This window comes from Petromyzon marinus, unplaced genomic scaffold, assembly GCF_048934315.1.
Source record: "Petromyzon marinus isolate PM22_M1 ecotype Great Lakes invasive population unplaced genomic scaffold, UKy_Petmar_22M1.pri1.0 PM_G_Scaffold_24, whole genome shotgun sequence".
In the NCBI taxonomy this organism is placed as follows: Eukaryota; Metazoa; Chordata; class Hyperoartia; order Petromyzontiformes; family Petromyzontidae; genus Petromyzon; species Petromyzon marinus.
In genome coordinates, this window is record NW_027422806.1 from 2,256,407 (window position 1) to 2,269,962 (window position 13,556).

Genomic DNA, 13,556 nt, shown 5'->3' on the forward strand with positions numbered 1-13,556 from the left:
AATTGCAGCAATAACGCTGTTTGCCCCCACCTCCATTAACGCTACAGCGTAAACAGACGGTGGCAATTAAAAAAAAATGATTCCCATTTAAACTTGTAAGTTGCTTTGCCGAGAGATCTCGCTGGTGCCATCTGGATTGCTCTGCAGCAGTGGCGCTGTCTTAATAAATTCCACATTTGTTTTTTTTTCTTGCGTGCACATACACGGTGTCTGTGCGTCATGCAGGAAGATGGCTATCTGAGGAGTGTGCAAAGAATACAACATGGAGGGGAACGACAATGAAACCTTCGGCCGAAATTTGGGCAGCAGTTTTTCCACGCTCCCCGACTTCAAAATACGGTGCATCTTGGGCAGTGTTTCAGAGAATGAACGAGGTCACCGTCAATCTAGGCAGGTCCGGGAGCCATCGAGCCGTGGCCAGAGTCAGCCAGGGCAAGGTCGCGGTCAAACGGGGCCATTCCAGGTGATGTTGGGTCACGGGTGGTGTCAGATGGGACAAGGTGAAGGTCAATCTGGGGGGCAAATCCAGGGGCCATCGGTTCAAGGTTGGGGTAATAAAGGGCAGGGTCAGCCGGGGGAAGGCGACGGAGTGGCAATTCAAGGCCACAATCAGCCAGGGCAGGGGCCATCGACTCAAGGTTGGGGTAATAAAGGGCAGGGTCAGCCGGGGGAAGGCGACGGAGTGGCAATTCAAGGCCACAATCAGCCAGGGCAGAGCCAATATCACGACGGGAAAAAAAAACCCCAATTGGGCCGAGGTCAGACTCAGCCAAAACAGGGTCAGCGTCAACCCGAGCAGGGCCAGGGACTGTCAGGGCACGCCCATGGTCTGCTGGGGCAAGGCCGAGGTCAACCTAATCAGGGCCTGAGTCAGCCAAGGCAATCTCACTGTCCACTGGGCCAAGTCCAGGAGCCATTGGGTCACGCTTGGGGTCAACTTGGACAAGGTCAAGTGGGTCGTGGTGAAACTGGACAGGTTCAACAAGGTCAAGCACAGAGGACGCTATTGCAAGGTCAGTCAACTTGGTCATGGTCAAGTGACACCGCCAAGGTCAAGGTATTCGTTTCAGCTGTAGATCATGGCCCCGTGTATCGCCTGGCTCCGATCTGTAAACCAATCGCGCCGCTTATTTTACTTAAAACGATCTCAATCCTCCGATGTCCACATTGATCGCCGAGCACGAATTCCGCTTGCGCTTTTCAACCGGCGTTTGACGTCAGAACTACGGTGCGGCGCTCTGCTTAGTCATTGACGATAACGATGGTTAGGCAGCGCTTGCCCCAGGAACGCAAGAGGCGGTACGTCCGTCACGTCGCGATGAAAAGCGGCTCGGCCTAGGTGTGCGTGCCTAGGGCAGGTGGACCGCGTTGGCTAGGAGACGTTAACTACCTCGCCCGGTACGCAGGAGGTCGTGGGTTCGATCCCGACCCTGACGCCTGTTGCTGTGTATTTGGAGTTTGCGTGTCTCTCTCTTATCATCATCACGGTGGCTAGGAGATGTTAACTACCTCGCCTGGTACGCAGGAGGGTCGTGGGTTCGATCCCGACCCCTGACGCCCGTGCGTTTGAAAGTTTGCGCGTTCTCCCCACGGCGGTGTTGATGTTGCTCCATGGCCTGCGTTGTTTCCCCGCGCATTTAGAAAAACGTGACGTTTAAGAGTAATGCGGCTGATATACATTGACACGTGGTGATGAACCACTTTGTTGAGCTTATCAACTGTGGCCAGGTCGCTTCTGAACAAGAGCTACGTATCCGAGCGGGCTCTTACGTGGTAAAATAACAAGTTTAGTTTCGTTTAGTTGATGGGTTCCTTTAACGCTGGCTTTTGTCTCCAAAGTTTTTTTGGAAAAAAGCTTTTGGTCAGTTCGCCGATTTTTCTACAGGGCAAGCACTTTATATCAGAACGCAGTTTTACTGAAGATTTATTCATATTTATGATGCTCATCATAACCTCTCATTGCCGACAGACACCCCGACTGAGCTGAGCACTAAACCTCAGTTGGAAAGTTCTAAAAAGCGATACGTGTGTCAACGTGTACCAATGTACATCTCGTGCGGTGCTATTATGAACGATGTACTTTAATACTCTTTGGTTCTATTGGGTAAAGTCACGTAGGTGAAAATAAACCCAATAGAACCAATAGAACCAAAGAGTATGGATCCTAGCAGTCACGAAAGCTTTAAATCTATGATGTACTTTAACTTAATTGTGCGCAATTTTTGTTCGCAGCTCAAGCAAACATCACTGAGCAGCATCAACCTCGGCAGAGCACGCCGCCGCCGCTGCCGCTTGATTGGCAAGAGGCAAGATGACTCGCTGATCACACAGATGTGCATCGTTATTTCACATTAATAATACGGTCATTCTAAGAAAATACCGATTCATCTAGTTTCATATTCTCGGTTCTTTCGGTAAAGTCACCACGTAGAAGGGAAACAATACAATAATCAAAATATAAAACAATAAAATTCTCGCGACGTTTCAAACATCTGAACAAGCTTCCAAATCGATCTCCGTGGTACTGACGTTTAAAAAAAACTTTTTTCAAATTTTCTTGCTGTGGTTTTCACACCTGATGATGATCGCTGCTTGTGTTGCAGTCGAAATGTCGTGATAATTCAATTGTTTTATATTTTTATTATTTTATTGTTTCCCTTTCTACTTGGCGGTGACTTTACCGAAAGAATCGAGAATGTGAATCACTGCAGTCGCGAAAGCTTCAAGTGAAAATTTATTTAGTTTCACGAAGCTTGGGGCTGCTGCCACGGTGCGCAATGGTTCAGCACGCTGGACTTGCGGTCCACAAGGTCGTGATGTCCAGGCGTGCCAGGTTTAATAGGCACGTGTTTACAATGTCCCACCTCTGTCCACTCTGCAGTATATATTGGTACACCGCAGTTGAATGGCAGGCAGCATGTGGTGGGGTAAAGTGTGGGTACTACCATCACTTCCAAGACGTCTCCCCAGCGTGGAGGAGTTCAGCCCCTAGTGAGGGTTTCTCTACCAAGACGTCTTGAACAGCGTGGAAGAGTTCAGCCCCTAGTGAGGGCTTCTCTACCAAGACATCTTGAACAGCGTGGAAGAGTTCAGTCTCTAGTGAGGGTTTCTCTACCAAGACATCTTGAACAGCGTGGAAGAGTTCAGTCTCTAGTGAGGGTTTCTCTACCAAGATGTCTTGAACAGCGTGGAAGAGTTCAGCCCCTAGTGAGGGTTCCTCTACCAAGATGTCTTGAACAGCGTGGAAGAGTTCAGCCCCTAGTGAGGGTTTCTTTTCCAAGATGTCTTGAACAGCGTGGAAGAGTTCAGCCCCGAGTGAGGGTTTCTCTACCAAGACGTCTTGAACAGCGTGGAAGAGTTCAGCCCCTAGTGAGGGTTCCTCTACCAAGACGTCTTGAATGGCGTGGAAGAGTTCAGCCCCTAGTGAGGGTTTCAATTCCAAGACGTCTTGAACAGCGTGGAAGAGTTCAGCCCCTTGTGAGGGTTTCTCTTCCAAGACGTCTTGAACAGCGTGGAAGAGTTCAGCCCCTAGTGAGGGTTTCTCTACCAAGACGTCTTGAACAGCGTGGAAGAGTTCAGCCCCTAGTGAGGGTTTCTCTTCCAAGACGTCTTGAACAGCGTGGAAGAGTTCAGCCCCTAGTGAGGGTTTCTCTACCAAGACGTCTTGAACAGCGTGGAAGAGTTCAGCCCCTAGTGAGGGTTTCTCTTCCAAGACGTCTTGAACAGCGTGGAAGAGTTCAGCCCCTAGTGAGGGTTTCTCTACCAAGACGTCTTGAACAGCGTGGAAGAGTTCAGCCCCTAGTGAGGGTTTCTCTACCAAGACGTCTTGAACAGCGTGGAAGAGTTCAGCCCCTAGTGAGGGTTTCTCTTCCAAGACGTCTTGAACAGCGTGGAAGAGTTCAGCCCCTAGTGAGGGTTTCTCTTCCAAGACGTCTTGAACAGCGTGGAAGAGTTCAGCCCCTAGTGAGGGTTTCTCTACCAAGACGTCTTGAACAGCGTGGAAGAGTTCAGCCCCTAGTGAGGGTTTCTCTACCAAGACGTCTTGAACAGCGTGGAAGAGTTCAGCCCCTAGTGAGGGTTCCTCTTCCAAGACGTCTTGAACAGCGTGGAAGAGTTCAGCCCCTAGTGAGGGTTCCTCTTCCAAGACGTCTTGAACAGCGTGGAAGAGTTCAGCCCCTAGTGAGGGTTCCTCTACCAAGACGTCTTGAACAGCGTGGAAGAGTTCAGCCCCTAGTGAGGGTTTCTCTACCAAGACGTCTCCCCAGCGTGGAAGAGTTCAGCCCCTAGTGAGGGTTTCTCTACCAAAACGTCTTGAACAGCGTGAAAGAGTTCAGCCCCTAGTGAGGGTTTCACTTCCAAGACGTCTTGAACAGTGTGGAAGAGTTCAGCCCCTAGTGAGGGCTTCTCTACCAAGACATCTTGAACAGCGTGGAAGAGTTCAGTCTCTAGTGAGGGTTTCTCTACCAAGACGTCTTGAACAGCGTGGAAGAGTTCAGCCCCTAGTGAGGGTTCCTCTACCAAGACGTCTTGAACAGCGTGGAAGAGTACAGCCCCTAGTGAGGGTTCCTCTACCAAAACGTCTTGAACAGCGTGGAAGAGTTCAGCCCCTAGTGAGGGTTTCTCTACCAAGACGTCTTGAACAGCGTGGAAGAGTTCAGCCCCTAGTGAGGGTTTCTCTTCCAAGACGTCTTGAACAGCGTGGAAGAGTTCAGCCCCTAGTGAGGGTTTCTCTTCCAAGATGTCTTGAACAGCGTGGAAGAGTTCAGCCCCTAGTGAGGGTTTCTCTACCAAGATGTCTTGAACAGCGTGGAAGAGTTCAGCCCCTAGTGAGGGTTCCTCTACCAAGACGTCTTGAATGGCGTGGAAGAGTTCAGCCCCTAGTGAGGGTTTCCCTTCCAAGAAGTCTTGAACAGCGTGGAAGAGTTCAGCCCCTAGTGAGGGTTTCTCATCCAAGACGTCTTGAACAGCGTGGAAGAGTTCAGGCCCTAGTGAAGGTTTCTCTACCAAGACGTCTTGAACAGCGTGGAAGAGTTCAGCCCCTAGTGACGGTTTCTCTTCCTTTAAGACGTCTTGAACAGCGTGGATGAGTTCAGCCCCTAGTGAGGGTTTCTCTTCCAAGACGTCTTGAACAGCGTGGAAGAGTTCAGCCCCTAGTGAGGGTTTCTCTACCAAGACGTCTTGAACAGCGTGGAAGAGTTCAGCCCCTAGTGAGGGTTTCTCTTCCAAGATGTCTTGAACAGCGTGGAAGAGTACAGCCCCTAGTGAGGGTTCCTCTACCAAGACGTCTTGAACAGCGTGGAAGAGTACAGCCCCTAGTGAGGGTTCCTCTACCAAAACGTCTTGAACAGCGTGGAAGAGTTCAGCCCCTAGTGAGGGTTTCTCTACCAAGACGTCTTGAACAGCGTGGAAGAGTTCAGCCCCTAGTGAGGGTTTCTCTTCCAAGACGTCTTGAACAGCGTGGAAGAGTTCAGCCCCTAGTGAGGGTTTCTCTTCCAAGATGTCTTGAACAGCGTGGAAGAGTTCAGCCCCTAGTGAGGGTTTCTCATCCAAGACGTCTTGAACAGCGTGGAAGAGTTCAGGCCCTAGTGAAGGTTTCTCTACCAAGACGTCTTGAACAGCGTGGAAGAGTTCAGCCCCTAGTGACGGTTTCTCTTCCTTTAAGACGTCTTGAACAGCGTGGATGAGTTCAGCCCCTAGTGAGGGTTTCTCTTCCAAGACGTCTTGAACAGCGTGGAAGAGTTCAGCCCCTAGTGAGGGTTTCTCTACCAAGACGTCTTGAACAGCGTGGAAGAGTTCAGCCCCTAGTGAGGGTTTCTCTTCCAAGACGTCTTGAACAGCGTGGAAGAGTTCAGCCCCTAGTGAGGGTTTCTCTACCAAGACGTCTTGAACAGCGTGGAAGAGTTCAGCCCCTAGTGAGGGTTCCTCTACCAAGACGTCTTGAACAGCGTGGAAGAGTTCAGCCCCTAGTGAGGGTTTCTCTACCAAGACGTCTTGAACAGCATGGAAGAGTTCAGCCCCTAGTGATGGTTTCTCTTCCAAGACGTCTTGAACAGCGTGGAAGAGTTCAGCCCCTAGTAAGGGTTTCTCTACCAAGACGTCTTGAACAGCGTGGAAGAGTTCAGCCACTAGTGAGCGTTTCTCTACCAAGACGTCTTGAACAGCGTGGAAGAGTTCAGCCCCTAGTGAAGGTTTCTCTTCCTTTAAGACGTCTTGAACAGCGTGGAAGAGTTCAGCTCCTAGTGAGGGTTTCTCTACCAAGACGTCTTGAACAGCGTGGAAGAGTTCAGCCCCTAGTGAGGGTTTCTCTTCCAAGACGTCTTGAACAGCGTGGAAGAGTTCAGCCCTAGTGAGGGTTTCTCTACAAAGACGTCTTGAACAGCGTGGAAGAGTTCATCCCCTAGTGAGGGTTTCTCTTCCTTTAAGACGTCTTGAACAGCGTGGAAGCGTTCAGCCCCTAGTGAGGGTTTCTCTACCAAGACGTCTTGAACAGCGTGGAAGAGTTCAGCCCCTAGTGCGGGTTTCACTTCCAAGACGTCTTGAACAGCGTGGAAGAGTTCAGCCCCTAGTGAGGGTTTCACTTCCAAGACGTCTTGAACAGCGTGGAAGAGTTCAGCCCCTAGTGAGGGTTCCTCTACCAAGACGTCTTGAACAGCGTGGAAGAGTTCAGCCCCTAGTGAGGGTTCCTCTACGAAGACGTCTTGAACAGCGTGGAAGAGTTCAGCCCCTAGTGAGGGTTTCTCTTCCAAGACGTCTTGAACAGCGTGGAAGAGTTCAGCCCCTAGTGAGGGTTTCTCTACCAAGACGTCTTGAACAGCGTGGAAGAGTTCAGCCCCTAGTGAGGGTTCCTCTACCAAGACGTCTTGAACAGCGTGGAAGAGTTCAGCCCCTAGTGAGGGTTTCTCTACCAAGACGTCTCCCCAGCGTGGAAGAGTTCAGCCCCTAGTGAGGGTTTCTCTACCAAAATGTCTTGAACAGCGTGGAAGAGTTCAGCCCCTAGTGAGGGTTTCACTTCCAAGACGTCTTGAACAGCGTGGAAGAGTTCAGCCCCTAGTGAGGGCTTCTCTACCAAAACGTCTTGAACAGCGTGGAAGAGTTCAGTCTCTAGTGAGAGTTTCTCTACCAAGACGTCTTGAACAGCGTGGAAGAGTTCAGCCCCTAGTAAGGGTTTCTCTACCAAGACGTCTTGAACAGCGTGGAAGAGTTCAGCCCCTAGTGAGCGTTTCTCTACCAAGACGTCTTGAACAGCGTGGAAGAGTTCAGCCCCTAGTGAAGGTTTCTCTTCCTTTAAGACGTCTTGAACAGCGTGGAAGAGTTCAGCCCCTAGTGAGGGTTTCTCTACCAAGACGTCTTGAACAGCGTGGAAGAGTTCAGCCCCTAGTGAGGGTTTCTCTTCCAAGACGTCTTGAACAGCGTGGAAGAGTTCAGCCCCTAGTGAGGGTTTCTCTACCAAGACGTCTTGAACAGCGTGGAAGAGTTCAGCCCCTAGTGAGGGTTTCTCTTTCTTTAAGACGTCTTGAACAGCGTGGAAGCGTTCAGCCCCTAGTGAGGGTTTCTCTACCAAGACGTCTTGAACAGCGTGGAAGAGTTCAGCCCCTAGTGCGGGTTTCACTTCCAAGACGTCTTGAACAGCGTGGAAGAGTTCAGCCCCTAGTGAGGGTTTCACTTCCAAGACGTCTTGAACAGCGTGGAAGAGTTCAGCCCCTAGTGAGGGTTCCTCTACCAAGACGTCTTGACCAGCGTGGAAGAGTTCAGCCCCTAGTGAGGGTTCCTCTACCAAGACGTCTTGAACAGCGTGGAAGAGTTCAGCCCCTAGTGAGGGTTTCTCTACCAAGACGTCTCCCCAGCGTGGAAGAGTTCAGCCCCTAGTGAGGGTTTCTCTACCAAAACTTCTTGAACAGCGTGGAAGAGTTCAGCCCCTAGTGAGGGTTTCACTTCCAAGACGTCTTGAACAGCGTGGAAGAGTTCAGCCCCTAGTGAGGGTTTCTCTACCAAAACGTTTTGAACTGCGTGGAAGAGTTCAGCCCCTAGTGAGGGTTTCTCTTCCAAGACGTCTTGAACAGCGTGGAAGAGTTCAGCCCCTAGTGAGGGTTTCTCTTCCAAGACGTCTCTTCAGCGTGGAAGAGTTCAGCCCCTAGTGAGGGTTTCTCTTCCAAGACGTCTTGAACAGCGTGGAAGAGTTCAGCCCCTAGTGAGGGTTTCTCTACCAAGACGTCTTGAACAGCGTGGAAGGGTTCAGCCCCTAGTGAGGGTTTCTCTTCCAAGACGTCTTGAACAGCGTGGAAGAGTTCAGCCCCTAGTGAGGGTTTCTCTACCAAGACGTCTTGAACAGCGTGGAAGAGTTCAGCCCCTAGTGAGGGTTTCTCTACCAAGACGTCTTGAACAGCGTGGAAGAGTTCAGCCCCTAGTGAGGGTTTCTCTTCCAAGACGTCTTGAACAGCGTGGAAGAGTGCAGCCCTTAGTGAGGGTTTCACTTCCAAGACGTCTTGAACAGCGTGGAAGAGTTCAGCCCCTAATGAGGGTTCCTCTACCAAGACGTCTTGAACAGCGTGGAAGAGTTCAGCCCCTAGTGAGGGTTTCTCTTCCAAGACGTCTTGAACAGCGTGGAAGAGTTCAGCCCCTAGTGAGGGTTTCTCTACCAAGACGTCTCCCCAGCGTGGAAGAGTTCAGCCCCTAGTGAGGGTTTCACTTCCAAGACGTCTTGAACAGCGTGGAAGAGTTCAGCCCCTAGTGAGGGTTTCTCTACCAAAACTTCTTGAACAGCGTGGAAGAGTTCAGCCCCTAGTGAGGGTTTCACTTCCAAGACGTCTTGAACAGCGTGGAAGAGTTCAGCCCCTAGTGAGGGTTTCTCTACCAAAACGTTTTGAACTGCGTGGAAGAGATCAGCCCCTAGTGAGGGTTTCTCTTCCAAGACGTCTTGAACAGCGTGGAAGAGTTCAGCCCCTAGTGAGGGTTTCTCTTCCAAGACGTCTCCCCAGCGTGGAAGAGTTCAGCCCCTAGTGAGGGTTTCTCTTCCAAGACGTCTTGAACAGCGTGGAAGAGTTCAGCCCCTAGTGAGGGTTTCTCTACCAAGACGTCTTGAACAGCGTGGAAGAGTTCAGCCCCTAGTGAGGGTTTCTCTTCCAAGACGTCTTGAACAGCGTGGAAGAGTTCAGCCCCTAGTGAGGGTTTCTCTACCAAGACGTCTCCCCAGCGTGGAAGAGTTCAGCCCCTAGTGAGGGTTTCACTTCCAAGACGTCTTGAACAGCGTGGAAGAGTTCAGCCCCTAGTGAGGGTTTCTCTACCAAAACTTCTTGAACAGCGTGGAAGAGTTCAGCCCCTAGTGAGGGTTTCACTTCCAAGACGTCTTGAACAGCGTGGAAGAGTTCAGCCCCTAGTGAGGGTTTCTCTACCAAAACGTTTTGAACTGCGTGGAAGAGATCAGCCCCTAGTGAGGGTTTCTCTTCCAAGACGTCTTGAACAGCGTGGAAGAGTTCAGCCCCTAGTGAGGGTTTCTCTTCCAAGACGTCTCCCCAGCGTGGAAGAGTTCAGCCCCTAGTGAGGGTTTCTCTTCCAAGACGTCTTGAACAGCGTGGAAGAGTTCAGCCCCTAGTGAGGGTTTCTCTACCAAGACGTCTTGAACAGCGTGGAAGAGTTTAGCCCCTAGTGAGGGTTTCTCTTCCAAGACGTCTTGAACAGCGTGGAAGAGTTCAGCCCCTAGTGAGGGTTTCTCTACCAAGACGTCTTGAACAGCGTGGAAGAGTTCAGCCCCTAGTGAGGGTTTCTCTACCAAGACGTCTTGAACAGCGTGGAAGAGTTCAGCCCCTAGTGAGGGTTTCTCTTCCAAGACGTCTTGAACAGCGTGGAAGAGTGCAGCCCCTAGTGAGGGTTTCTCTACCAAGACGTCTTGAACAGCGTGGAAGAGTTCAGCCCCTAGTGAGGGTTTCTCTTCCAAGACGTCTTGAACAGCGTGGAAGAGTTCAGCCCCTAGTGAGGGTTTCTCTACCAAGACGTCTCCCCAGCGTGGAAGAGTTCAGCCCCTAGTGAGGGTTTCACTTCTAAGACGTCTTGAACTGCGTGGAAGAGTTCAGCCCCTAGTGAGGGTTTCTCTACCAAGACGTCTCCCCAGCGTGGAAGAGTTCAGCCCCTAGGGAGGGTTTCTCTTCCAAGACGTCTTGAACAGCGTGGAAGAGTTCAGCCTCTAGTGAGGGTTTCTCTACCAAGACGTCTTCCCAGCGTGGAAGAGTTCAGCCCCTAGTGAGGGTTTCACTTCCAAGACGTCTTGAACAGCGTGGAAGAGTTCAGCCCCTAGTGAGGGTTTCTCTACCAAGACGTCTTGAACAGCGTGGAAGAGTTCAGCCCCTAGTGAGGGTTTCTCTACCAAGACGTCTCCCCAGCGTGGAAGAGTTCAGCCCCTAGTGAGGGTTTCACTTCCAAGACGTCTTGAACAGCGTGGAAGAGTTCAGCCCCTAGTGAGGGTTTCTCTACCAAGACGTCTTGAACAGCGTGGAAGAGTTCAGCCCCTAGGGAGGGTTTCTCTTCCTAGACGTCTTGAACAGCGTGGAAGAGTTCAGCCTCTAGTGAGGGTTTCTCTACCAAGACGTCTCCCCAGCGTGGAAGAGTTCAGCCCCTAGGGAGGGTTTCTCTTCCAAGACGTCTTGAACAGCGTGGAAGAGTTCAGCCTCTAGTGAGGGTTTCTCTACCAAGACGTCTTCCCAGCATGGAAGAGTTCAGCCCCTAGTGAGGGTTTCACTTCCAAGACGTCTTGAACAGCGTGGAAGAGTTCAGCCCCTAGTGAGGGTTTCTCTACCAAGACGTCTTGAACAGCGTGGAAGAGTTCAGCCCCTAGTGAGGGTTTCTCTACCAAGACGTCTCCCCAGCGTGGAAGAGTTCAGCCCCTAGTGAGGGTTTCACTTCCAAGACGTCTTGAACAGCGTGGAAGAGTTCAGCCCCTAGTGAGGGTTTCTCTACCAAGACGTCTTGAACAGCGTGGAAGAGTTCAGCCCCTAGGGAGGGTTTCTCTTCCTAGACGTCTTGAACAGCGTGGAAGAGTTCAGCCTCTAGTGAGGGTTTCTCTACCAAGACGTCTCCCCAGCGTGGAAGAGTTCAGCCCCTAGTGAGGGTTTCACTTCCAAGACGTCTTGAACAGCGTGGAAGAGTTCAGCCCCTAGTGAGGGTTTCTCTACCAAGACGTCTCCCCAGCGTGGAAGAGTTCAGCCCCTAGTGAGGGTTTCTCTTCCAAGACGTCTTGAACAGCGTGGAAGAGTTCAGCCTCTACTGAGCGCCCTCTAGTGGAGGCCCTTTTGCCAGCAGTGATTACGATCAAACAATTTCAGATCTGCGCCTTAAACCTTTTTACATTCACAGCACTTGGCAAAGACGTTTTAAGGGAAAGTTAATTAAAAAAAATAAAAAACGTGTATTTGTTCTTGTACATGACTTGATCGAGTTTTCGGTTGAAATGGAGTAATAATAATCAGTTCAACACGTAGGCTTTCGCGACCAATTATATTCGTATAATAAATGTTTTTTGGGTTATATCGCGTAAAGTATGAATGTGTAAATGTTGTGGATTTACTCTCCGACACACCGGTGGGCCGAAGTAGTAATTCACTGGCGCGTTTTGTTTACGTGACAAACCTCACTGGCTGGGTCGGGTGGTGGAGGGTAACGACACACACTTACGCGAGCCAACCCAAGAACGTTTATCGCGAATAATCGGTCATCGGGCAGCGGAAAATCTTGATGTGTTCACGACACTACGGCTTGGGAAGCTGCTGACACACGCTCCTCATGCCGTGTGTTGTGTTTGGTTGTTTTTTTTTCTTCGCAGAATAAAGATCACGTGTCAAGGACGTACAATTCTTTGCGCTGTGAAATGAACAAGTTGAACATGTGGAAGGTCAGAGTTCACTCTGAGCTCAGCAAAAAGGAGGAAGCTGTCAGAATGGCCCAGGAGACGGCCGACGCTCTGCAGAAATCAACTCGACAAACACAGGTGGGTAGCAGCAGCAGTAAGTGGTCTCATTTCTCTAAAGCAGTGCTTCTCAGTGTGGTCACTCACCCCCGGTATCACCGGTGGTCCACCACGCTCCTCCGGGTGGTCCTCAGGGCTGTGAGTAACACAGGTGGGCAACAGCAGCAGCAGTAAGTGGTCTTATTTCTCTAAAGCAGTGCTTCTCACAGTGTGGTCACCCTCCTTCCCTCCCCCGTACCACCGGTGGTCCTCCATGCTCCTCCGGGTGGTTCGCGGGGTTGTGATGCAGGCTGATCCGGAGAGTAATTACAATGTACGTCATTATTATTATTAAATTAAACTCGTGATATTTAAAAATTAGGTGAGGAAAAACGACCTTAACCCTCGGGTCTAAATGCGCCCCCCCTAAAAAAAACCTCGTAGCTGCGTTTAAAAAAATAAAGCGTTTGTATTCCCGTAATATGAGTGATTTAGTGTTACTGCTATTTAGAGATAAGCGAATGCATTTTGTCGCTAGGGGTGGCTGAGTTGGTTTGCGGGCCGACGACTTGTCGAGTTTCCGCGGAGTATTTGTGCATTGCGCGCGGTCATTCTCTTGGCCTTTAATCTTTGGTTACTTCGGTAAAGTCACGTGGTAGGTATAAAGATGATAAAATGTCCACGACGTTTCACCTCAAGCGCTTTGTCCTAGGGCGGTAAAAAAAGTAATCCCTGCAGTGGAACTGCTGAACCAGCGAGAGAGTCCTGTCACAACAACAACAACAGCAGCAGCAAGAGGTTTAATTTTTATTTTCGCCTGAGGACGACCGCTGCCTGTGGTGTCGCGATGGAAACGTCGTGATTTGATTTATTATTTTGTGTTGTTTTTTTATACGCGCTACGCGACTTTACTTGAATGAAAGCAAAGACTGTGGATTCCTGCGGTGACGAAAAACTTCAAATCTCTTAGTCTTATTAAATTTTTATTTAAATATTTCGTGACTGCAGGGATTCATATTCTTGGTTCTTTCGGTAAAGTTACCGCCACGTAGAAGGGAAACAATAAAATAATAAAAATGTAAAACGATCAAATTATCACGACGTTTCGACTGCAACGCAAGCGATCATCGTCAGGTGTGAAAACCACAGCAAGAAAACAATTTTCACCGCCGCTCTTTAAAAAAAAATTCTTGCTGTGGTTTTCACACCTGATGATGATTGCTTGTGTTGCAGTCGAAACGTCGTGAGACTTTTATTGTTTTATATTTTTTATTATTTTATTGTTTCCCTTCTACGTGGTGGTGACTTTACCGAATGAACCAAAGATTATGGATTCCTGCAGTGACGTAAACTTCAAATCTCTTCTTCGTCTTCTTCTTGATTCTTTCGGTAAAGTCGCCACGTAGAAGGGAAAAAATAAAATAATAAAAATTTAAAACAATAAAATTCTCACGACGTTTCGACTGCAACGCAAGCGATCATCATCAGGTGTGAAAACCACTGCAAGAAAAAAATGTCACCGCCACTTTTTTAAAATTTTCTTGCTGTGGTTTTCACACCTGACGATGATTGCTTGTGTTGCCGTCGAAACGTCGTGAGAATTTTATTGTTTTATTTTTTTATT

General features: G+C 49.8%; 1 protein-coding gene across 1 annotated transcript in view; it reads left to right on the forward strand.

Annotated features, from left to right (window-relative positions):
- Positions 1 to 231: 231 nt before the first annotated feature.
- LOC142913317 (synaptonemal complex protein 1-like) overlaps positions 232 to 13,556 on the forward strand; it is a 69,248-nt gene continuing 55,923 nt past the window's right edge. The window contains exons 1-3 of the mRNA XM_076060850.1: positions 232 to 339; positions 2,233 to 2,306; positions 11,810 to 11,974. Of these exons, the coding sequence (XP_075916965.1) occupies positions 279 to 339; positions 2,233 to 2,306; positions 11,810 to 11,974 (300 nt within the window). The 5' untranslated portion in view covers positions 232 to 278. The remainder of the gene's footprint in view (positions 340 to 2,232; positions 2,307 to 11,809; positions 11,975 to 13,556) is intronic.